General features: G+C 44.6%; 1 protein-coding gene across 1 annotated transcript in view; it reads right to left on the bottom strand.

Moving 5' to 3' along the window:
• LOC149278406 (choline transporter-like protein 5) overlaps positions 1 to 25294 on the bottom strand; it is a 46254-nt gene that overhangs the window by 12508 nt on the left and 8452 nt on the right. The window contains exons 2-20 of the mRNA XM_089502020.1: positions 22281 to 22329; positions 13867 to 13940; positions 12656 to 12740; positions 12453 to 12537; positions 11476 to 11601; positions 10919 to 10979; positions 10183 to 10306; positions 8392 to 8475; positions 7876 to 7988; positions 6252 to 6383; positions 5671 to 5770; positions 5161 to 5253; positions 4886 to 4973; positions 3557 to 3819; positions 3344 to 3438; positions 2740 to 2843; positions 2573 to 2646; positions 1196 to 1266; positions 794 to 882 (exon numbers count right to left, since the gene is read on the bottom strand). Of these exons, the coding sequence (XP_089358146.1) occupies positions 794 to 882; positions 1196 to 1266; positions 2573 to 2646; positions 2740 to 2843; positions 3344 to 3438; positions 3557 to 3819; positions 4886 to 4973; positions 5161 to 5253; positions 5671 to 5770; positions 6252 to 6383; positions 7876 to 7988; positions 8392 to 8475; positions 10183 to 10306; positions 10919 to 10979; positions 11476 to 11601; positions 12453 to 12537; positions 12656 to 12740; positions 13867 to 13940; positions 22281 to 22329 (1910 nt within the window). The remainder of the gene's footprint in view (positions 1 to 793; positions 883 to 1195; positions 1267 to 2572; positions 2647 to 2739; positions 2844 to 3343; positions 3439 to 3556; positions 3820 to 4885; positions 4974 to 5160; positions 5254 to 5670; positions 5771 to 6251; positions 6384 to 7875; positions 7989 to 8391; positions 8476 to 10182; positions 10307 to 10918; positions 10980 to 11475; positions 11602 to 12452; positions 12538 to 12655; positions 12741 to 13866; positions 13941 to 22280; positions 22330 to 25294) is intronic.

Below are 25294 nucleotides of genomic sequence, written 5' to 3'. Positions count from 1 at the left end.
ATGGTAAGTGCCGGCCGCCCAGCCCACGGACCTTCCGGCCCACCGGGAAATTTCCCGGTATCCCGGTGGGCCAGTCCGGCCCTGCCCCTTAATCTGCCTCTCAGAGACAACAGGGGCAGTAACGGGATTAACAATACAATAGGGGGAAGACTGATTTATACAACATTAAACATCAAAGAATGGTGGTCACTCCCTGGTGGCAGATCCTGGCTGTCTGCCGGAGATAATCCCCTCAGCCAGTGATGAGATGATACTGCTGGGGGTAGCCACAGAAGTCTCTACAAACCCAGGGCCCATAGTCAATAGGGAGGAGGCTGGCAGTCAGGCTTCTCCAGTGGCCCCAGTGATGGAGGCTTCCGTCACAAGTATATACAGTATAAATATACACATACATAGTATATACAGGATAAATATATATATAGATATATAGATAAGAACTACACTGTAAATCATCAGCTAATTTGCATATTAGGTCAGGTGGATATTTGGGATCAGACGGCGTGCGCTGCGCTCCGGCGCCACCTTGTGGGAGACACTGCAACTGCCATATAGTGGAATAAACTTTTCCGGCCCAAAATATATCACAAAATTGTGTGGCTTACAAATAAAAACCTTACCGAGCCTGCTTAGATTTTTTTTTCCAAATATAAAGTGTGGCCTAAGGTTCCCGGATATCCACGTTCCAGTTGGATCAGTCTCTCCAGAATATTCCTATCCAAGATATTTGCCCTTAAATGCCCCCCCCCCGCGCCGATAATTAAGAATAATAATAATAATGAATCAATGATCTTACCAGCAGAGGGACCCAGTAATAATTCAGATTTGGGGTCTCCTCTCTGAGCCCGGGGATTTTTCTTGTGAAGAAAAAAAAAGCCAAGACCCCTGCGGAAGCAATATTTGGGGGGTTAGCGTGAACACGCGTGCCAGGCGGGGCGGCATGGAATGCCAGAATGAAAATGAGTAAATTTGGCATTAATTAAATAAGCCGGACAAAGAGATGGTAAAATACGATCCACTCTCCGGCGAGAAGCAGACCTGATTTATATCATTTCATTATCGGACAATTACTTTTAGGAAGTAAAGGGTTAAGGATGTAAACTACTTCTCTTCCAATCAGAGTTATACAATTTAAAAAAAAAAAATTCTATGCAACATCGACTTCACTGTCCTAAGGAATAAAGTAAAAGTTCCTCACCGACAGATCCGGCAACCATAACTTTACCCAAAAACAGTAAGAAATCTGTTACTTTGTCCAAAACGGCGACCCTGAAATAATAAAAGGAATACAAATCACGTACGAAGCAGCAATTAAACACCATTTATAAGGAACGGACGATCACAGGATTTTATCAATTAACGATTTTCTTAAAATCTAGAAAGGACCACTCTGACCATGAGCTGATTAACCCATTCAGTGCCAGTTTCAAAGATTACAGCAAGGAATTCTACATTATGAATCATTTCAGGATATTTAAGAATCGGTTATTCTTTCTCAGCATTTATATTAACGAAAGCCCCTAAATCACCAAGACTGTCACCGAGAACCATAATCCCCGCCATTTGTTATTCCTCGTATCAGAAGAAAAATAAGGTTTCAAAAATAATGCTTTGTTTTCATTTTACCCCAGTTGTAGTTTTTTGCCCCATAATATAAAGTTTTCAGGCAGCTGCATATCAGCCGTTTGTATGATTCTCGCTCTGTTATCTTGTTACAGGGTCACCGTACCCAAGGCTGGGTCCCCCTGTTTGAGGGCTGAGGAATCACCAGTCAGTCCCTCATACGGATCGCACTCAGCTATCCACGGATCATCCAGACCACCATTCGTAGCAAACCAAGAAGAACTCTCTTTATTACAAACACACAGAACTTTATACAATCTCAATGCAATGTGTACCGAACCCAACCCCCAATCCCATCAGCCACATCCCATCACAAATCCCATCAGTATACAGGGGATGTATCAGGTGAGGGGATTACAGAATACAATGGGTTCCCCCACCTGTGTTATCCCCCCTGTAGTGCGGGTGCCGTCTGGGCAGACAGGGCTGTGCTGGCTGATTAAGAGCCCCAGCCAGATTATAGGATCGTCTCTTTGAAGGCTGGAGCTGAAGCCACATCAGTCTCTGGGCCGGTTACACAATAAACACAATATAATATATTACCGGGTCACGGTATACGGAACCGGACACAAAAGTGCTCCGTGACCCGGCTAAACTTCATATGACACACGAGCCAGCTAGCCTGGCCCTGTCACAGATCTGACCCCCGATCTACCACCCCCCCGACTCCTTATCATACTGCCTGCGGGGAACAATAGAATGGCTCAGTCTTAATCACCCAGCCGCACTCTCTGACTAATGAAAGTCTATGGAGGAACGGACTTCATTAGCATCGCCATAAAGCATCAGCGCAGTGTGGTGTTTGAGCCGGGAAAGTCACCCAAAATATCATTTATTACTGTATACAGCGCTGGGAGTGACATTGTGAAAATGTCATTTAATTTTCTTAAAATCAGCAGAATTTTGTTGCTTTCACATTTTTTTGCTGTATGTTTTCCGAGGTCGGACTCACCGGATCACGTTCCGCATCAGTAAAAAAAACGCATCCCTGGCTGAAGTGCAGAAGTTTTTCCCATAAATTGCAATCTGAAAGATAACGGGGCGAGGGATGCGTTTACACGGCCCTTATAGAAATACAGCCGCTTATACCAGCGCAGGGCGGCGGTGCCGGGTACCCACCATGATGTAAGCGTTTCTGTTCATAAATTTTATGAATTTCTCCAAACACCAGAAGCAGCATTTCAGACAACAGAGGAGGAATCGGGCGAAGGCGTTCTGAGCGGCTGCCGAGACACCAACGATACAGACAATAAATATACGGCGGGGGGGGGGGGGGTTACCAAGTGTTTACAGGCTGTTGTGTAGAGATAAGGAGTGAAGGGAGACATTAAAGGAGTGAATGTGCATCAGGAGAGTCGCCTCTGGGCAGAGGTATTATTGTTAAATGGGCGACCTGTTTCAGCTGATGATGATTAAAATACATAGAAATGTGAGGACCAGAATCTAACACTAGAGGGTCAGAGGATGAGAAGGAAGTTTTACTTTACTGAGAGGGTGGTGGATAAGTGAAACAGCCTCCCAGCAGAAGTGGTAGAGGGTAATACAGTGAGGGTATTAAACATGCATGGGATAGACATACGGCTCCTGAATCTAAGACGAGACCAACGACTGATTAAGGTTTGAGTCTTTACAGCAGGAGAAACGGGCGACTAGACGGGGGCCGAATGGGGCCGATCTGCCGGCAGGTTCTGGGTTATTGGGTTTGATTCATTCCACGCGTTACCTTTGAGTTTATGATCCAGATATTCTAATATTATTCGGATGAACTGGACGATGGCGAGGATGAGGGACCCCAGGGCCAGCGAGCCGGTGTGGAATCTGACGGGAAACAAACGACAGGGAAGTTATTGTTACAAAGTATCGCAGCGAGGCGAGCGCGGGGGGGGGCAGCCGAGTCCCACGTTCCGCGCAGGCGCGGCTCCTCCACGTTCCACACCTTATCGCTCGGCCGAAGGAGGCGAAGACGGGGCAGGCGGGTATGTCTGCCGGCTTCCGGAACGCCCAGTAGTACGAGGCGAAGGCGCCGGCCAGCGTCACCTGACCCAGGGCTATGGAGAAGTTCACCAGCCACAAGAAGACGAAGACGTTGCAGAGCTGGAAGATCAGGATGTACCGATGGTAGAAGCTCTCGCCGCCGTAGAACGCGAAGGTGCACTGCGAGCCGGGACACAGCCTCGTCACGTTCGTCACGTTAAAAGTCTGGGAAACGGTAAAGAGTAAAATATTAAATATCCAAAAACAGGACGGGCTGAACGTCACGCGAATAAACGATATTACAATTTATCACTCCCATAGTGAGCAGAAACTACGTCACTGAAGGGGTTAACAGTTTCTTACAAATACAACTTCCACTCCGTTTGTAAAGGGTTAAAGGACATTTTAAAAAAAAATTACTGTATACAGCGCTGGGGGTTATATTACTGTATACAGCGCTGGGGGGTTATATTACTGTATACAGCGCTGGGGGTTATATTACTATATACAGCGCTGGGGGTTATATTACTGTATACAGCGCTGGGGGTTATATTACTGTATACAGCGCTGGGGGTTATATTACTGTATACAGCGCTGGGGTTATATTACTGTATACAGTGCTGGGGGTTATATTACTGTATACAGCGCTGGGGGGTTATATTACTGTATACAGCGCTGGGGGTTATATTACTGTATACAGCGCTGGAGGTTATTACTGTATACAGCGCTGGGGGGTATATTACTGTATACAGCGCTGGGGGTTATATTACTGTATACAGCGCTAGAGGTTATTACTGTATACAGCGCTGGGGGGTATATTACTGTATACAGCGCTGGGGGTTATATTACTGTATACAGCGCGGGGGGTTATATTACTGTATACAGTGCTGGGGGGTTATATTACTGTATACAGCGCTGGGGGTTATATTACTGTATACAGCGCTGGGGGTTATATTACTGCATACAGCGCTGGGGGTAATATTACTGTATACAGCGCTGGGGGTTACATTACTGTATACAGCGCTGGGGGTTATATTACTGTATACAGCGCTGGGGGGTTATATTACTGTATACAGCGCTGGGGGGTTATATTACTGTATACAGCGCTGGGGGTTATATTACTGTATACAGCGCTGGGGGTTATATTACTGTATACAGCGCTGAGGGGGTTATATTACTGTATAAAAGAAAAGAAAGAGTTGAATAGTCTGATTTTCTCTTAAAATATAATTGCCCTTCCTCCCCCCTCCGCTGATTTCTCTGGGCAGATATTCCCCTGTAATAAACTCACCTCAGGGACGCAGGTGGCGCCAGCGTATTTGCAGAGCGTTCTATTTGACATCACTTTGTACACGGCTTCCCCGGAGGTCGCCATAAAACTAATAACGCGAGTTATGGAGAAAAATTGTTGTTCCTGGCACTGAGGGGGTTAATGTTAGGGTGCAATGACAGCGCGTGGAGTTTAGGGAATCGGTTTATTTATAATAAATGATGATATTGCACCTAAAGAAGAGACTTCAGAGGTTTCAAAAGGTAACGCGAATGGCGTCTCTGTTAAAAGGATACACGGCGGTGACGGCCCAATAGGAGATACAGACGGCGATCAGGACGAACGTGATGATTGGGTAGAACAGGGAGGACATAACGAATCCGATAGCCCTGGAATAAAAGCAGCAGACTCTCCGTTACTTAATAACGCGTCGACCATAAGCTATACCAGCTAACCGAGAGCCCTCAGGGGCCCCTTCATCCACCAAGCGGCAGGAGTGGCCCCTGGAGCAAAAGGATTTTATATTCCGCACAGGAAGGGCAGTAAAGCTGCAGAATCCGCCACCCGACCCAAGAGACAGGAGATTATATATAATATATAATATAGAAAGCAAATGCGGGACCATAACTCCCATCACACGCAGTCATTGCCAGGCTTTAGCCTCTGGAGATGAACCCGGGGCAGTTTTTCTGCCCCTTATAGACTGATTGGAGAATTCCTGGCTGGCGTCGCATTTATTAAAAAGTCAAACCGCGTCCAGCCCCGGCCCCCGGGGGTCCCCGGATCGTAAGCGAGCGCCGCGGTACCTGCTCCCCTCCTCCAGCAGAGCGATCGCAATCCGGATCCTGTTCCTCAGGAAAATCAGCATCAGAACGATAACAACTTCCACGATACAGAGAATTATCACTGCGGAGGAAACATGTGATAACAAACACATAACACGCAGCCACATACGTGTCACGGCACATCGGCCCCCGTCTAGTCGCCCGTTTCTCCTGCTGTAAAGACTCAAACCTTAATCAGTCGTTGGTCTCGTCGTAGATTCAGGAGCCGTATGTCTATACCATGCATGTTCAATACCCTCACTGTATTACCCTCTACCACTTCTGCTGGGAGGCTGTTCCACTTATCTACCGCCCTCTCAGCACAGAGCTGTGTACTGTCAGCGGCTGGTGGCATCTCTGCTATTTTACACAGCGCTAATTTGTACAACAGCTAAAAAAAGTAGTATAAATAAATAGTATAGACTCTGTATTAACCCTTAATATACTGCGCAATCCTGTGCACTGAAGGGGTTAATAACACATGAACATTTAATCTCCAGTGAAATTTAAAATATATTAATATTTTGCCCCAAACCGGCCGCTCTTTAACGGGAAACACTTACTGAACGCCAGCCACGTCTGCCGCAGCTGCAGGTAGACCCTGAAGTCCGTCTGCAGCCCGATGTCATAAATGGTTAAATCCGCCCCGGGGACTCCCCTCAAACTGTCGTATTCCCAAAAACAGTGCCAGATCCCTGCGGACGGAAGACGAGACCCCGGATCACAAACTGGAGGTTCCAGAAACCCCCTCCCCCATCCCAGATTTACCCCGCTTTGTAATAATTCCCCTCTAGAAATATTCCGTTTGGTCTTAATAATAATAATAATAATAATTAATTATTATTATTATTATTATTATTATTGTTGCCCCCAATGTTTCCCTGCGCAGGGAGGTTTATTAGAGAGCGAGGGGTTAAAACCAAAACAATCATTATTGTAACTTTTAGGAAGAATGGTAAATATTTCAGTTCTCTGATACATCGCTTCAGACGCCCCCCCCATCACATGCGCGCTAATGAACGGGACAGCTCTGCGGACCCTGTACGTTTTCATGGTACCCCCCGTTTTAAATGCAGGGGGGGTAAAATGTCACATAAATAGCTGAGAACTCAGCAGGTTACCAGGGTCTTCCTTTCAAGGACCACAGACAGGCAGCTAAACTTTGGAATAAAAGATATTATTATCATTATTGTTTTTATCGTTATTATTATGATTATCATTATTATTATGATTATCATTATTGTTTTTATCGTTATTATAATTATTATTATTATCATTATTATCGTTATTATGATTATCATTGTTGTTATTATAATTATTATTATTATCATTATTATTATGATTATCATTATTGTTATTATCGTTATTATCAGTTGTTATTATTATTAATATCTTGTATTTATATGTAGCGCCAACAATTTACGCAGCGCTTCATACAATGCATATATTCACGGGGTACGTCTAGCCATCTCGTTTCAATATTTAATAATAATAATATTAATACATTTATGAAATTTACTCGACGAGCTAATAGCGTCTCATCAGTCTCTTTTTTAATGTCGGCGCCAACATTTTCACGGCTCCTCCCCCGACGCAGAGTCAGCAACACACGCATCGGGCTGCTGATGATCTCGTCTTGGTGGTCACCTGAGAGGGGTCTAAACTGGGACGCGCTGGGGGGGGGGATCCCATCACAGCCCTTCCCCTCATTCACACAATTTAGTAGTTTTAACCCTTTCACGTATGTAGTGCAGTTATACGACCTTTTTTCAGTGCCGTTACTCAAAGTTATGTTTTAACTCCACGATCGGTCAAAAGACTTCTGCTGATGGAGCAAAAACAACTCTGGTTAACGGAGCCGATAGCGCGGAGAAGCGAGCGAAGAAAGAAGACGGAAGAAGAGGATAGAGAAGAAGCGGAACCGGGGGAAAGGAGACGGGGCACGGAGGAGAAATTCGGAAGGCACTGAGAGAGAATGAGAGAGTGTGAGTGTGAGAGAGCATGAGATAGAGTGAGTGTGAGAGAGCATGAGATAGAGTGAGTGTGAGAAAGTGAAATTCAGCGCTCTCTGCTTCGTTTTTATTGGTTGCGTTGGGATTCTCCTCGTTTTCGGCGAATGAACTCCCGGCTTTCCTTTGTTTTTTTCAATATAACAATAAAGACAATTTAAAAAGCGGAATAACTCACCGTATCCGACAACTCCGATGACGCCGACGATAAAGATCCAGAAAAACACTCCAGCCGTGAACCTCAGGAGAACGAGGAATAGCAGACTGACGAGCATCGCGATAAACAGGGCTCTGCGGGGGAGGAGCGAGGAGCGCGGTGGGGAAATCCATTAGTTGTAGTTTGTGATTTGGTTAAAACAGCTTAAAGAGTCTCTTCAGGTCAGAGACTCGCACCGAGCTTCAAACCATGAAGATAAGCCGGGCTCTCCCTGCTTTTTACATAAATAGAACCTGCCGGCAGATCGGCCCCATCCGGCCCCCGTCTAGTCGCCCGTTTCTCCTGCTGTAACGACTCAAACCTTAATCAGTCGTTGGTCTCGTCTTAGATTCAGGAGCCGTATGTCTATCCCATGCATGTTTAATCCCCTCACTGTATTACCCTCTACCACTTCTGCTGGGAGGCTGTTCCACTTATCCACCACCCTCTCAGTAAAGTAAAACTTCCTTCCATAAGCTGGGAAATGGATTCTCTTACATCAGGATCCAGGGCCAGGAACTTGCGTAGTCCTCAAAAATCCTCATTCCCACCGATCTCGCGTCCATCACGCTGTTGATGCCACTTGGGGTGAAAGAAAAAAAAATTAGCTTTTTAAAAGTGATGAAAAAAAATACCCTCACCAGCGGCGACCGGCCGGCTGCGAGCGAGGGTGGTTTTGGAAAGGGTTAATACCGCATTAGTACGACACCACATGCTGGCGGACAGTGGGGGCCGGACACGCCCAATTCCATAAGAAAAAAATTAAGATTTTATAAGCAAAGGGTTAACGGGGTCAGAGGAACCCAATCAGCGCATTCCAAATATTTTTGGAGGAAAGTTTTTTTAAAAACCTCCTAAATCGAAGAGGATCCGGAAAATGACCGTAATTCAATGAAATTAAAACAATTCTTACCATCATTTAAAACAATTAAGGAAAATAACGAGTTAATGATGCAAAGTTTAATATTTTTTTTTTGCACCGGGGCAGGAATCGCGGATCGTGCGCGGAAGCTGCAGCGCTGCGGGGGGTTACATTCCTTTGCAGAGCGCCGTCCGCCGGTTATTATTCTGTGGAAAGCAAACACTTCATACAAATTGTACGATTATCTCGCCTTTCGCATGCAGTCAGGACATGCGCAGCTCTGGAACACAGCAACATCTGCCCCCAGCGAGGTGGAACGGGAGGGTTACGTACCCCCTCCAACAGGTGGGCACAGATGGGGGTGTGGCAGGTGGGTGGCACCAGGGCGTGGCCACCTCCTGGGACAAAGCCCTGAAAAAAGCCTTTCCCGCAAAAAACAGGCCTGTTTGGAGGTATGCATTATTCAGGGGTGGAGGTGCCTGTGGAGAGTTTAGTTTTAATGGGTTGGGCCCGGATTCAACTCCCAAACCCTCAGCCGTCCATCTATACATTTATATACCAAATATGGATATATAGAAAAGGCTAAAGTTCTGCGTAGCACCAATCAGCGCGTTCCATCCAGCTTCCCGGAGCCCTCCCTTTTAAGAGGGGAAGTAGGTGGTATTGGGGCGGGAGTGGAGTGGGGCGGGAGTGGGCGGGAGTTGAGTGGGGCGGGAGTGGGCGGGAGTGGAGTGGGGCGGGAGTGGGGCGTGCCTCAATGCGCTTTACCCCAAGTCTCTAGGCAAAACCCGGAGCGTTGCCAGGGATGTTTCTATGGCGATTGCTCTGTTCCAGCTGGACACAAGTAATCGTACAATAATGCAAAACACTTGCTTTTAACCTTTTAGTTCCATGTTGAATGGCAGTTACATGGCTAAAAAACAAAATAAACGTTGTGATGGAAACGAAACCACATGAACTTGTTGTATCTTTTGTTCTGCAGACAAAGTAATAAAAGCCCAGAAGCTGCCGGTCCTTATATAGATTGTAAGCCTGCGAGCCGAGGCCTCTTTCAGACCCTTTCAATGTAGGGACTGTAAGAAGCGCTGCGGGAATTGTTGGCGCTATATAAATAAAATAATAAAAGATAATAATCATAATAATAATTATAATAATAAAATGTAAAAAAATTAAAAATAATAATATTAAATGTAAAAAATAATAAAAAATAATAAAAAATAATAATAATAAATGTAAAAAATAATAAAAGATATAATAATAATAATAATAAAAAATGTAATAAATAATAAAATGTAATAATAATAATAAAAAAATGTAATAATAATAATAATAAAATGTAATAATAATAATAATAATAATAATAAAATGTATTAATAATAATAATTAGTATTCTAATAATATAAACTGAGCACCAAATAAATCCTTACTTGGCCGCCTCTCGCAGGTCCGTCACGTTTCTCATTTGCCCGACGCCATCTTTAAACACGGTCCGGTTCGCGACGGTCAGGATTCCATTTCTAGTGGAAAAATCGGGGAAGCACCTCTGCAGAACTAGCCGGGGAGGAAAAAGCATCACATGACTATATATGGTATATATTCACCTATATATGCAATTATTTCCAAAAATATATATTTATCATAATAACGTACTTTCATCGGTTGACATTATTACCCCACTTGTAACGGTTTATGGGGATCGCTGGTTTGTGGTTCGGACGGACTCTGTACGTATAGAAGGGATCAGGTTTTCTGCCCCATATCAGGGTGAAGGGGCAGATTCTCGGGGTCACTACCCTGCTGTGATCGTATATAAGACTCCCAGTTGGGGCTTTTGCCCCCAGTATGTTATAGATGATATCCCTGCTTGAACGCCAGTATATATTTAAATAATCGAGTCAAGGTTACCATGACGACCAGTATTAGAGAATTTGGCAAGTGGCTGCATAGAATCTTCACAATGAAAGGGTTAATTATCAGGGGCCGCTCATTTAGGAAGTTCCCGGGTATGTTGGTGACAACAACAACCAATAACAGCAGAGAGTGTCGGAATTCTGGGGGTCAGAGGCATCGATTAACCCTTTAGCTGAAAATCTCACATCTTCAGGTTAAAGCCAACGTTTCACCTCCGAACATTTTTTTTTTTTTTATAAAAGTAGTACTTACACGGCCTGCTTGGAATTATGACAGACGGACAATCTTCATCCCTGAGGACTTCTGCAATAGACTGAGATAACGGCCGTCATGTGAAACGTCCGCAACACGCAGCGCGCCAGGGTCACGGTACTAATACTGCGTCACGGAAATATCCGTCCCTATCCACTAAATCAGTCGCTGGTCTCGTCTTAGATTCAGGAGCCGTATGTCTATCCCATGCGTGTTTAATACCCTCACTGTATTAGCCTCTACCACCTCTGCTGGGAGGCTGTTCCACTTATCACCAATGTCTGATAATTTGTAGTACCTGCGCACGGATGCAAGGAGAGCGACCTAACGGCTCTCAACGTGCCTCTTCCCTCCTCGCCACCAGGGGGCAGTCGCGCTCCTTCAAAGACTAATAAAGGTTAATGAAGTTTTGGTGTTATTGTCAGCTCTTCGGCCAAGGACCCGTTTGCAAACCTAATGCCCCGATTATGAGGATATCTGTACCTCCAGCACACGCAGAGCGCCGAGTACACCTCCTGCTGTCACGCGTGTGCACGGGTTGTCGGTGTTGCGCTCACCTTCCGCGGGCTGTTAAAGCCGGGTTTGCAGAACTCTCTGTAGTAATTCCAGTAGCTGCCGTTATATCGGTTACTCTGCGCGTCCAGGTAGGAGGCAAATCTATCCGGGCACTTCGACACGCAGAGCTGCAAGACACGCAAACACGCTGCCAACACGCTGCCAACACGCTGCCAACGCACACCGCATCTCCCTGATTTATCTATACATTATACAGGGGCCGGTCACTGGTTTATCTATACATTATACAGGGGGCCGGTCACTGATTTATCTATACATTATACAGGGGCCGGTCATTGATTTATCTATACATTATACAGGGGCCGGTCACTGATTTATCTATACATTATACACGGGCCAGTCACTGATTTATCTATACATTATACAGGGGGCCGGCTCGCTGATTTATCTATACATTATACAGGGGCCGGTCACTGATTTATCTATACATTATACAGGGGCCGGTCACTGATTTATCTATACATTATACAGGGGCCGGGTCACTGATTTATCTATACATTATACAGGGGCTGGTCACTGATTTATCTATACATTATACAGGGGGCCGGCTCGCTGATTTATCTATACATTATACAGGGGGCCGGGTCACTGATTTATCTATACATTATACAGGGGCCGGTCACTGATTTATCTATACATTATACAGGGGCCGGTCACTGATTTATCTATACATTATGCAGGGGCCGGTCACTGATTTATCTATACATTATGCAGGGGCCGGTCACTGATTTAGCTATACATTATACAGGGGCCGGCTCACTGATTTATCTATACATTATACAGGGGGCCGGTCACTGATTTATCTATACATTATACAGGGGCCGGTCACTGATTTATCTATACATTATACAGGGGGCCGGCTTGCTGATTTATCTATACATTATACAGGGGGCGGGTCACTGATTTATCTATACATTATACAGGGCCGGTCACATCTCTACTTTCGAAAGGTTCTCACCTGGGTGGTTGGGCACATCAGGTTGATGAGGACGGCGGGGCTCGCACAGCGCAGGATGTTAAAATACATCAGGAATGTTTTGTTCCTAAACAGAAAAACCAGCGGGTGACGCCGTGAAGGAGCCCCTGATATTTAATTATTTTTATTATATTTATAGATTTCATTTATTTATTATTAATTATTATTTGATTTCCTGCACTTACTCGTTGGGCGTCCCTTTTTGGCCACAGAACTGCCCGTAGCTGTCTGTCGGGTAGATGATTTTGCGCGGGTCCCCGTGAATCCATGCTGCAAAGTGCAGAACACGCATGACACAATACACAGATACACGGGGGAAACGTGGAATGCGTTGGGGGCGACTGCACGTGTGTTCATTGCCCTGTTAACCCTTTGCAGATACGGGCTGTGAGCCGGGAGGCTGACCGCTAACACAGATGCAACAAACAACGTTTAGTCATTCCTAATCCCCGACGCGTTTTGCAGTCACTGCCGGCCCGACGACTTCTTTTATACAGAAGAACCCGGAATACTCGTCACGGGGAGAGATTAATCAGGGGGAAGCAGGGAGACCACATCGGCCATGTTTTCATATAATATTCACATATTGCTGAGCAGCTCGTGTTAATATAATTCAAAAAAACATAAAAACACAGAACCTGCTGACAGATCGGCCCCATCCGGCCCCCGTCAAGTCGCCCGTTTCTCCTGCTGTAAAGACTCAAACCTTAATCAGTCGTTGGTCTCGACTTAGATTCAGGAGCCGTATGTCTATCCCATGCATCTTCAATACCCTCACTGTATTACCCTCTACCACTTCTGCTGGGAGGCTGTTTCACTTATCTACCACCCTTTCTGTTTTAGATACATTTGCCTCCTGTCCTTTGTTAAATCCCTTTAATATTCTAAACTACTTTCTTTTACTGCCAACGATATAATCACTACTGTACCCTCTGACATACAGGACAGGAGGGAAAATGTCTTAAAATTACCTACATTTTATAATCCAATCTGGAGAAAAATTTGGTTATTACATTTTATGTAAAGACATAGAAATTGATGGCAGATAAGAGCCGTCCGGCCCGGCCCGTCGGAATAGTCAATGATCAGTAATCAGCCAGCAGAACGACTTATTGCCGAAACATTCCAAATTCTCTAATTAATCACATAAGAAGCCGCAAAAAATCTATAAAAATATGCATTTTAAGCAGTGGGGGGGAAAAGGGCAAATTAGCTTTCCCTTCTGGGAAGCTGCATTACGTTTATCGAAGTTTCCGGAACGTTGTTGCCATCGGTCGATCGTCTCGTTGTCTCCGTCAACCAACTCGATTTTAAGTTATTTAGAGGCTCAGAACCGACACGAGGTCAGCAGGAACCCAAATATTAAACGTTTTACAGAAAAAAAAAATCCGCTTACCTACAATTCCTAACGCGATGTAACCCAGGATCACCAGCGCAAAAATAATGCAGCAAAGGACGTCTGTACAGCGCCTACAAAAGGAACACGAGGAGGGATAACAGCGTACACGGGACACGAATACGTCATTAAAAGGGAAATTCAGACAGTTTTTTATTTCTAGCATAAGAAAAAAAATATCGCTGTTTTCTTTTTTATCCCAGTTGTAGTTTTTGCCCCATAATATAAAGTTTTCAGGCAGCTGCATATCAGCCGTTTGTATGATTCTCGCTCTGTTATCTGATCCCCAATCTACTGAACCCCCCCGACTCCTTATCATACTGCCTGTGGGGAACAATAGAATGGCTCAGTCTTAATCAGCCAGCAGGACTCTCTTACTAATGAAAGTCTATGGAGGGGCGGACTTCATTAGCATCGCCATAAAGCATCAGCTCAGTGTGGTGTTTGAGCCGGGAAAGTCACCCAAAATATCACATGACTGACAGCAACGGCGACTCCGGGTCTGCAGATAAAGGGAGTTTATTGGGAGAAAATGAGATAAAACCAGACGTTACTGTATACAGTGCTGGGGGTTATATTACTGTATACAGCGCTGGGGGTTATATTACTGTATACAGCGCTGGGGGTTATATTACTGTATACAGCGCTGGGGGGTTATATTACTGTATACAGCGCTGGGGGTTATATTACTGTATACAGCGCTGGGGGTTATATTACTGTATACAGCGCTGGGGGGTTATATTACTGTATATAGCACTGGGGGGTTATATTACTGTATCCAGCGCTGGGGGTTATATTACTGTATACAGCGCTGGGGGGTTATATTACTGTATACAGCGCTGGGGGGTTATATTACTGTATACAGCGCTGGGGGGTTATATTACTGTATATAGCACTGGGGGGTTATATTACTGTATCCAGCGCTGGGGGTTATATTACTGTATCCAGCGCTGGGGGTTATATTACTGTATACAGCGCTGGGGGGTTATATTACTGTATACAGCGCTGGGGGGTTATATTACTGTATACAGCGCTGGGGGGTTATATTACTGTATACAGCGCTGGGGGGTTATATTACTGTATACATCGCTGGGCAGGCCCGGTGGGCCGGGCCACGGCAGGGCCGCATTGACTTAGGGGCTGTCAAAAACATCGGGGTTTTTTTAACTTTATTTAACATCCTCCATGTTAAATAAAGTTTTTTTTAACTTTATTTAACATGGAGGATGTTAAATAAAGTTGAAAAAAAAACCCCGATGTTTTAATTTAAACCCTGTGCGGCCGCAAACCCCTAAGGCCGGCCCTGGTGGGGGCTTCCCGGCCCCTTAGAGCAGGACCGACCTTTGGGGTGTGCGACCGCACAGGGCGTCACACTCTAGGGGGCGGTCCGCACCGGATGCCGCTCATCAGGGGGTGCCAACTTGCGGCACCCGGCACCCCTCCAGAGACGGACAGTAATGTCCGCCGCTGGAGGAGCAGGCTCGCTAGGGAGCGGTATCGGAGGTCTTTAACAGACCTCCGGCTCCCTTGAGTGATTTTAAGCCGGTTCAAGGATCTCCCTCTGTTAAAGACCTCCGATACCGCTCCCTTGTGATCCGCGCGGCAACAGCTGCTGTGCGCCGGGGTTTGTTGTTAGATCCCGGCGCACAACACTGAAGCCGCGCCCACCGCTGTCCGTGCCCTCTGACCCGGAAGAAGACAGAAGAACTGAAGAAGAGGAGCGAAGAGGAGTGTTACAGGGTCACCGTACCCAAGGCTGGGTACCCCCTGTTTGAGGGCTGAGGAATCACCAGTCAGTCCCTCATACGGATCGCACTCAGCTATCCACGGATCATCCAGACCACCATTCGTAGTAAACCAAGAAGAACTCTCTTTTATTTACAAACACACAGAACTTTATATAATCTCAATGCAATGTGTACCGAACCCAACCCCCACTCCCATCAGCCACATCCCATCACAAATCCCATCAGTATACAGGGGATGTATCAGGTGAGGGGATTACAGAATACAATGGGTTCCCCCACCTGTGTTATCCCCCCTGTAGTGCGGGTGCCGTCTGGGCAGACAGGGCTGTGCTGGCTGATTAAGAGCCCCAGCCAGATTATAGGATCGTCTCTTTGAAGGCTGGGGCTGAATCCACATCAGTCTCTGGGCCGGTTACACAATAAACACAATATAATATATTACCGGGTCACAGTATACAGAACCGGACACAAAAGTGCTCCGTGACCCGGCTAAACTTCATATGACACATGAGCCAGCTAGCCTGGCCCTGTCACAAGGAGGAAAAGGAGCTGTAAGGAGAAAAGAGGAAAGGTAGGAAAATATTCAGTGAGGGTGGATTAGTATATATGTGTGGATTGGTATATATGTGTGGATTGGTATATACGTGTGGATTGGTATATACGTGTGGATTGGTATATATGTGTGGATTGGTATATACGTGTGGATTGGTATATACGTGTGGATTGGTATATGTGTGTGGATTGGTATATACGTGTGGATTGGTATATATGTGTGGATTAGTATATATGTGTGGATTGGTAAGTGTGTGAGAGTGATGGGTGTTATGCTGTACCATTTCCAATGTCTTTTTCATGATCTAATTATGCTCTAAAAGTACATCATAACTCCCATCACTCTATACTGTTCCATACAGTGGCAGAGCTGGGAGGCAGAGGCCTTGCACCCTCACCGCAGGACTCCTGAAAGGTAAGTGAACTTCAAAGAGGGAGAGGGTAGATAGTTAGGAGGGGGTAGATAGGGAGAAGGGCGTGAGACGGGGGAAAGGGGGTAGATAGGGGAGAAGGGAGTGAGAAGGGGTAGATGGGGCAGAAGGGAGTGAGAAGTACATCCTGGAATCTGGGTATGCCTGGGCATGATAGGAATGTGATTGCTGTTAACAATCATATATATATACATATAATATTGTTTTTTAATTGTTTTGTCCTATTTTGGTGTGTTACTTACTTTAAATAAAAGGGTTTTTTTTATGGTGTTGGGGGGGTCATATTCGGTTTCGGACAGGTAAATGCTGCATTTTCGGTTTCAGTCCAGAATTCGTTTCGGTGCATCCCTACTACTAAGCCAGACTATGAAGTGGTAGGCCTACACCACAACAATGTTTGGCGTAGTATATAGTGATTGGGGTTATGCTGCACTATTGTCAATGTCTGGCTCAATGTATAGTGATAGGGATTACGCTGTACCACTGTCAATGTGTGCCTCAGTATATAGTGATAGGTGTTATGCTGTACCACCGTCATTGTCTGCCTCAGTATATAGTGGTAGGTGTTATGCTGTACCACCGTCAATTTCTGCCTCAGTATATAGTGATAAGTATTATGCTGTACCACCGTCAATGTCTGCCTCAGTATATAATGATAACAGTGAGAAGAGGCAGAGGTGGTAGATAGTGATACAGGGGGATAGATAGTGAGAAAGGGGAGTTTTGTTACAAGTTTTTATTCCTTTCTTTTTTGGGGATGGGGGGGCACCAGAGGAGTAGTCCGCACAGGGCGCCAGAACACCTAAGGCCGGCTCTGCCTTAGAGTGGCGGACCCGGTTGCAGTTGCGGCGGGCTTAAGGGGCTCTGCCTTAATGCGGCCATATAGGCCCAGTCAGTCCAGTCCTGACTGGGCCTATTTTAAGGTAGGAGCCTGGAGCTGCAGCTCCATCAGCCCCTAAGTCAATCCTGCCCTGCCACAGGCGCGGTCGCAGTTGCTGCTTGCTCTGGCAACAAGGTAAATAGGGTGAGGGAAGGGGCTGCAGTGAGAAGGGGCAGAGGGGGGTTAGGTAGTGAGAAAGGGGGAGAGGGGATAGATAGAGGCAGTACATATTGAGAAGTGGGGAAGGGGGTTACATAGTGAAAAGGGGGAACATAGTGAGAAGGGGCAGATAAGATGATGAGAGGGGGTAGTGTGAATGCGTATGAGAATGAATGGATAAATGTGTGGATGAATTGTATGAATGCGTATGACAATTAATGAATTCATGTGTGGATGAATTGCTTGAATGATTTGTGAGACTGCATTAATGAATGTGTTAATGATTTATGTGAATGATTAAATGCAAAGATGGTACATGAAGGGTGGGCTTTAACAATAAATAAATAAATAAATATGGGCTGCTCAGGCTTAAATGCCCGGGCCTATTTTTTGTCCCAGTCCGGGCCTGGCGCTGGGGGTTATATTACTGTATACAGCGCTGGGGGGGTTATATTACTGTATACAGCGCTGGGGGGTTATATTACTGTATACAGCGCTGGGGGGTTATATTACTGTATACAGCGCTGGGGGTTATATTACTGTATACAGCACTGGGGGTTATATTACTGTATACAGCACTGGGGGGTTATATTACTGTATACAGCGCTGGGGGTTATATTACTGTATACAGCGCTGGGGGGTTATATTACTGTATACAGCGCCGGGGGGTTATATTACTGTATACAGCGCTGGGGGTTATATTACTGTATACAGCGCTGGGGGTATATTACTGTATACAGCGCTGGGGGGTTATATTACTGTATACAGCACTGGGGGGTTATTACTGTATACAGCGCTGGGGGTTATATTAATGTATACAGTGCTGGGGGTTATCTTACTGTATACAGCGCTGGGGGTTATATTACTGTATACAGCGCTGGGGATTATATTACTGTATACAGTGCTGGGGGGTTATTACTGTATACAGCACTGGGGGGTTATATTACCGTATACAGCGCTGGGGGTTATATTACTGTATACAGCGCTGGGGGTTATATTACTGTATACAGCGCTGGGGGTATATTACTGTATACAGCGCTGGGGGGTTATATTACTGTATACAGCGCTGGGGGGTTATTACTGTATACAGCGCTGGGGGTTATATTAATGTATACAGCGCTGGGGGTTATATTACTGTATACAGCGCTGGGGGTTATATTACTGTATACAGCGCTGGGGGTTATATTACTGTATACAGCGCTGGGGGGTTATTACTGTATACAGCACTGGGGGGTTATATTACTGTATACAGCGCTGGGGGTTATATTACTGTATACAGCGCTGGGGGTTATATTACTGTATACAGCGCTGGGGGTATATTACTGTATACAGCGCTGGGGGTATATTACTGTATACAGCGCTGGGGGTTATATTACTGTATACAGCGCTGGGGGTTATATTACTGTATACAGCGCTGGGGGGTTATATTACTGTATACAGCGCTGGGGGGTTATTACTGTATACAGCGCTGGGGGTTATATTAATGTATACAGCGCTGGGGGTTATATTACTGTATACAGCGCTGGGGGTTATATTACTGTATACAGCGCTGGGGGTTATATTACTGTATACAGCACTGGGGGTTATATTACTGTATACAGCGCTGGGGGTTATATTACTATATATAATCCACATGCTTATGTGATCCACTTGTTATGTCCTGTTTATCCTTTGTACAGCGCTACGGAATATGATGGCGCTATAGAATAAATCAATAATAACCGTACAGGAGAATTTTTTTCGTCAGCGTCTCAGATTTTCAGTTTTATTTCCTTTATTCATCCTTAGGCGAGAAAAACGAATCGCGGCCCAGAAGCGTAATATCCGGAGATATTAAATATTAAACAGAACCGTCAGAATGAAATTTTACTGAAATCACCCGCAACGCGCCAAAAACCCCTAAAATTTATATGACAAGGCGACAGAACGCTTTCCGACTATTCAGCTCCTCGCTCACCGAAATAAAATAAATTCGCCAAATAAATTCAAAGTTAAAGGACGCAAAATTTGCTTTAAATTGAAGGTTCACAAAAATGCAAAAAATGCAAGATTCATCTTACTTTAAAAACATCCTATTTTTGATTAGTGGAGTTTGACGTCTAATTAAAAAAAAAATCAAAGGAGATCGTCCCAAAACAGCTAATTCCCCGAATGTCTTAATAAATATTTGATTTTCTTTGGTAATATATCAAGCAGCCGAAAAATAACTATTAATTATTATTATTATAACATAAATATCATAAATATACATTATAAGTAAACATTTATATTTATGAGCATAAACCATGAACGGATGCAAGAGTCATAAGATTTTAATATTAGAAATAAAAAATGAAAATTGCCCAAAACACATTAATATGAAGAAATTAAATTACAAAATTAAACCAATGAATGCCAGCGCTGTATACAGTAATATAACCCCCAGCGCTGTATACAGTAATATAACCCCCCCAGCGCTGTATACAGTAATATACCCCCCAGCACTGTATACAGTAATATAACCCCCAGCGCTGTATACAGTAATATAACCCCCCAGCGCTGTATACAGTAATATAACCCCAGCACTGTATACAGTAATATAACCCCCAGCGCTGTATACAGTAATATAACCCCCCAGTGCTGTATACAGTAATATAACCCCCAGCGCTGTATACAGTAATATAACCCCCAGCACTGTATACAGTAATATAACCCCCAGCGCTGTATACAGTAATATAACCCCCCAGCACTGTATACAGTAATAACCCCCAGCACTGTATACAGTAATATAACCCCCAGCGCTGTATACAGTAATATAACCCCCCAGCACTGTATACAGTAATAACCCCCCAGCACTGTATACAGTAATACCCCCCAGCGCTGTATACAGTAAAATAACCCCCGTGCTGTATACAGTAATATAACCCCCCAGTGCTGTATACAGTAATATAACCCCCCCAGCGCTGTATACAGTAATATAACCCCCAGCGCTGTATACAGTAATATAACCCCCAGCGCTGTATACAGTAATATAACCCCCAGCGCTGTATACAGTAATATAACCCCCAGCGCTGTATACAGTAATATAACCCCCCCAGCGCTGTATACAGTAATATAACCCCCCAGCGCTGTATACAGTAATATAACCCCCCCCCGCGCTGTATACAGTAATATAACCCCCCGGCGCTGTATACAGTAATATAACCCCCAGCGCTGTATACAGTAATATAACCCCCAGCGGTGTATACAGTAATATAACCCCCAGCGCTGTATACAGTAATATAACCCCCAGCGCTGTATACAGTAATATAACCCCCAGCGCTGTATACAGTAATATAACCCCCCAGCGCTGTATACAGTAATATAACCCCCAGCGCTGGATACAGTAATATAACCCCCCAGCGCTATATACAGTAATATAACCCCCCAGCGCTGTATACAGTAATATAACCCCCAGCACTGTATACAGTAATATAACCCCCAGCGCTGTATACAGTAATATAACCCCCAGCGCTGTATACAGTAATATAACCCCCCAGCACTGTATACAGTAATATAACCTAATTACTAATGTCCGTTCCTCCATAGACTTTTATTAGTCAGAGAGTCCGACTGTGTTAATAAGACTGAGCCATTCTATTGTTCCACACAGGCAGTATGATAAGGAGTCGGGGGTTTGTCTAGTAGATTGGGGATCAGATATAACGTCATTATGGACAGCGTGTACATTTTATGGAATGCTGCTGTGAATTGCGTTGGTATAACGTCCATCGATCTACTGGATCTTGTGGATCGCTTTTCACAGGGAATTTTAAAATGAGGGGGTTACAGACCAAAAAAATAAAAACGTGGAAATCAATGCATTTTTGGATTCTTCATTGGTTATGGACGGCATCTGTCGGATCCGCTCCTTCCCACGACTTTGGCAAAAGAAGCGGGCGAGACAGATCGGGAGTTGTTTACGAACGAAAACAGCCATTAAGTATGGCGGTCATATCTGGGGGGGGGGTAAAATGCCTCTACTTTAAAGCTGCTGTTCCACTTCAACACAAAATAAATTGCACTCCTGAATGTTCAGCGGATCTGCGATTTCAGATTTTTCTCTATATTATGAAGCCATTTTTTTTATTTATACCATAAACACCAAATTATAGATGAAATGCCCAGGCAGTCCGGAGGGGGTCTCTGCTACTGTTTGCCCCAGAGGAGGGTCCTGCCCGAGCAGACAGACCCCGGAGCAGCCGTTCTGCCCCAACGCATTTTACAGCCAGGTCCGTTCATGCTGCACAGAGATGAGCTGCGACACCGAGGGTCTCTGAGCCAACCCCGGCCCCCCATACACCAGTTCTAAACACCAGTACCGGAGGCGTCATCTTACTGGAAATATACTGGTTGGGTACTTAACGTGCAGGTTTCTTGGGGGGGGCAAAAAACACTAACATTTTGTGCCTCTACCCCCCCCCCCCCCGCATTTTTCTTCCAAAGCCCGGGGGGGGTCTCAGCCTTAACTACAGGTGTACCTGCTTTACAAGAACCTCAAGACCCCGGCTGCTTGTGAGCTTTCAGACGTCTCTAATGATACCCCCGGCGGGGGGGGGGGGGTTAACATTACAAGGAAAAAAGATGTGTAGATGAGACGCGGCTCGTAATATCCGGAATTTTTACCTCTTTCCCACGGGACCTTTAAACTTTGGATCAAACTTTCTGGGTTCGCCTAAAAAACAGAAAAAAAAAAGTCAAATAAACTTCACGCAAAACGGCAACTTTATTTAAGGTTTAAAAAGTGGGTAATTCTATAAAAGAAAACAATAAGTTACTTTATTTTGGGACAATTCATTAAAAATACAGAAAAATTTTTTTTCGGTTTATGGCGTCTAGGGATTGTGCACTGCTACGGACTATGTGGGTGATCTACAAACAGATAGCACAAACACCTATATGATCATTTACATTAGTTGGGCAAATTAAACAGAAATTAGTGGATCCATAACCCTTTGATCACCGGAGAGTCGGGCAATGCGTTCTACTGTAAGCCTTGCATGGAATTCAGGGGGTTAAGTAAAATTAACAATGATGGTTAGAAGGAGGCTACACCTTTAAAAGTGGCAGCAGGCGGTAAGAATGCAGTAAATAAATACCCCTCTGGCATTCAGTGGGTTAAGCAAATGGGTATTAGAGGAACATTTCACATTTAAACATTTTTTTTTATATCTTTATGTCTTTAGTTGTTCGGCCGCCATCCGGCCCCCGTCTAGTCGCCCGTTTCTCCTGCTGTAAAGACTCAAACCTTAATCAGTCGTTGGTCTCGTCTTAGATTCAGGAGCCGTATGTCTATCCCATGCATGTTTAATATCCTCACTGTATTACCCTCTACCGCTTCTGCTGGGAGGCTGTTCCATTTATCCACCACCCTCTCAGTAAAGTAAAATTCAGTTTAGAGATTTAGGATTGCTGGGTTGGAGAAAATTCATACAGTTTTGGAAAATATATAATCTCTGGGGGGGGGTCTGCGATCCTTACGTCATGCAAAAGCAGGGCAGTGGAGCATCTCAGCAGGAATCAGGACTGAAACAATTAAAACAAGACACTTGGAAGGTATGCTGCCATTACATAGGTTTAGTTAGTGTACAGAACTGTAAAATCTGGGAAATGTGCGAATTTAATGTTATCGGCTCTCCCTGCTCAGCATTTTGGGATACTTTGTGGGTTGTTTATAACCAGAAACCAGCGCAACGCAGTAACACAAAGCCCTGAGAGTTTTATCCCACGGCATTCATTATACAGAGTACAGGGCCGTCCGCCATTAATGTGCAGTTTCGGTTTCCTGACTCATTAACCCGGGGACTTTGTCCTTTCGTTGATGCAGAAGAAAATCCTTATCTGATCCCACGCCCTCTGCAGATTTATCTATACATTATACAGGGGCCGGTCACTGATTTATCTATACATTATACAGGGGCCGGTCACTGATTTATCTATACATTATACAGGGGGCCGGTCACTGATTTATCTATACATTATACAGGGGGCCGGGTCACTGATTTATCTATACATTATACAGGGGGCCGGTCACTGATTTATCTATACATTATACAGGGGGCCGGTCACTGATTTATCTATACATTATACAGGGGCCGGTCACTGATTTATCTATACATTATACAGGGGGCCGGTCACTGATTTATCTATACATTATACAGGGGCCGGTCACTGATTTATCTATACATTATACAGGGGCCGGTCACTGATTTATCTATACATTATACAGGGGGCCGGGTCACTGATTTATCTATACATTATACAGGGGGCCGGTCACTGATTTATCTATACATTATACAGGGGCCGGTCACTGATTTATCTATACATTATGCAGGGGGCCGGTCACTGATTTATCTATACATTATACAGGGGACGGCTCGCTGATTTATCTATACATTATACAGGTATTTTTGAATTACAAATTTTAAAACCATTGTCACAAATCTGATCCTCTATAAAAATGAATCAACTCAACAGAATACAAAAACAAAAAAGATGCAGTGAATTAGTAGTAAAGGAGGTCACAGCGTTCGGGGAGCAGCCGCCGGTCACGTGATCACTTAATAAAAAAAATGGGACTATAACAATATTTTTTATTTAATAAAATAAGAATGAATAAAATATAGTTTTAATCCTAATCTAAGATCTGTTCAAAGAAAATTCTATGTTTGCAACACCAAAGAATATTATTCTTATTTCACTTTAAACAGAGAAGAGAAATCACCGCTTATTTTTTGTATCACAACAAATATTTTCTTTAAATACAATAAACATTAAAAGCTCTCCTCCACAACACAATTTCTATACATTTATTCTATATAACGAGACAATATTTCCGGATTAAATATTACACAAAAAATATTTAAAAAAAATAGAATCCGCCGGCAGATCGGCCCCATCCGGCCCCCATTTAGACGCCCGTTTTTTTCGCTATAAAGTCTGAAACCTTAATCAGTCGTTGGTCTCGTCTTAGATTCAGGAGCCGTATGTCTATCCAATGCATGTTTAATACCCTCGCTGTACTACCCTCTACCACTTCTGCTGGGAGGCTGTTCCACTTATCTACCACCCTCTCAGTAAAGCAAAACTTCCTTCCATCTCAGTCTCTGACCCTCTAGTGTTAGATTCCGGTCTCTCTCTCTTCTTTCATAAATATAGCAGCAAACTTTGGAAATTTTCAGAACAGATCGGCCAAATAAAAGGTCTCTGCAGTCATCGCCGTGGTGACTGAACGGAGACGGCGCTCGTTAGACTGCGACCCGCGTTAGGGACGGATTAGGTTAATAAATTACCGTGTTTCCCGTAGTAGTTTTCCTGGCCTCCGTCTGCCATGTCTCCGCCGCCGCCGCCTCTACCTCCCGACTATTTTTAGCTGCCGTTTCCAGCCCAAACGTACAAAGCAGCCTTTAACCGAGTTAAAAATAATCTGTGAGAGAGGCGTCCGCCGCGGGCCGGGGGACTCAGGAGGCCGAATCCACACCTCCGACTCGCGTACCTGGAAGCTTTCGGTACCTATTATGAAATAATCTCCGCCGCTCAACAAAGTCCCGATAAGATTTAAACTAATATTAGCTCTATGGAGGCATTTAGAAAACCCAGCCCCTTTAGATATTTTATTTTTTCGTACCTGCCAAGTGTCC

Source organism: Sceloporus occidentalis, unplaced genomic scaffold, assembly GCF_023333645.1.
Source record: "Sceloporus occidentalis isolate IW3139 unplaced genomic scaffold, rSceOcc1.0.p SCAF_190, whole genome shotgun sequence".
In the NCBI taxonomy this organism is placed as follows: Eukaryota; Metazoa; Chordata; class Lepidosauria; order Squamata; family Phrynosomatidae; genus Sceloporus; species Sceloporus occidentalis.
The sequence above is the reverse complement of the archived record's forward strand: the minus strand, read 5'-3'. Positions and strand labels throughout refer to the sequence as shown.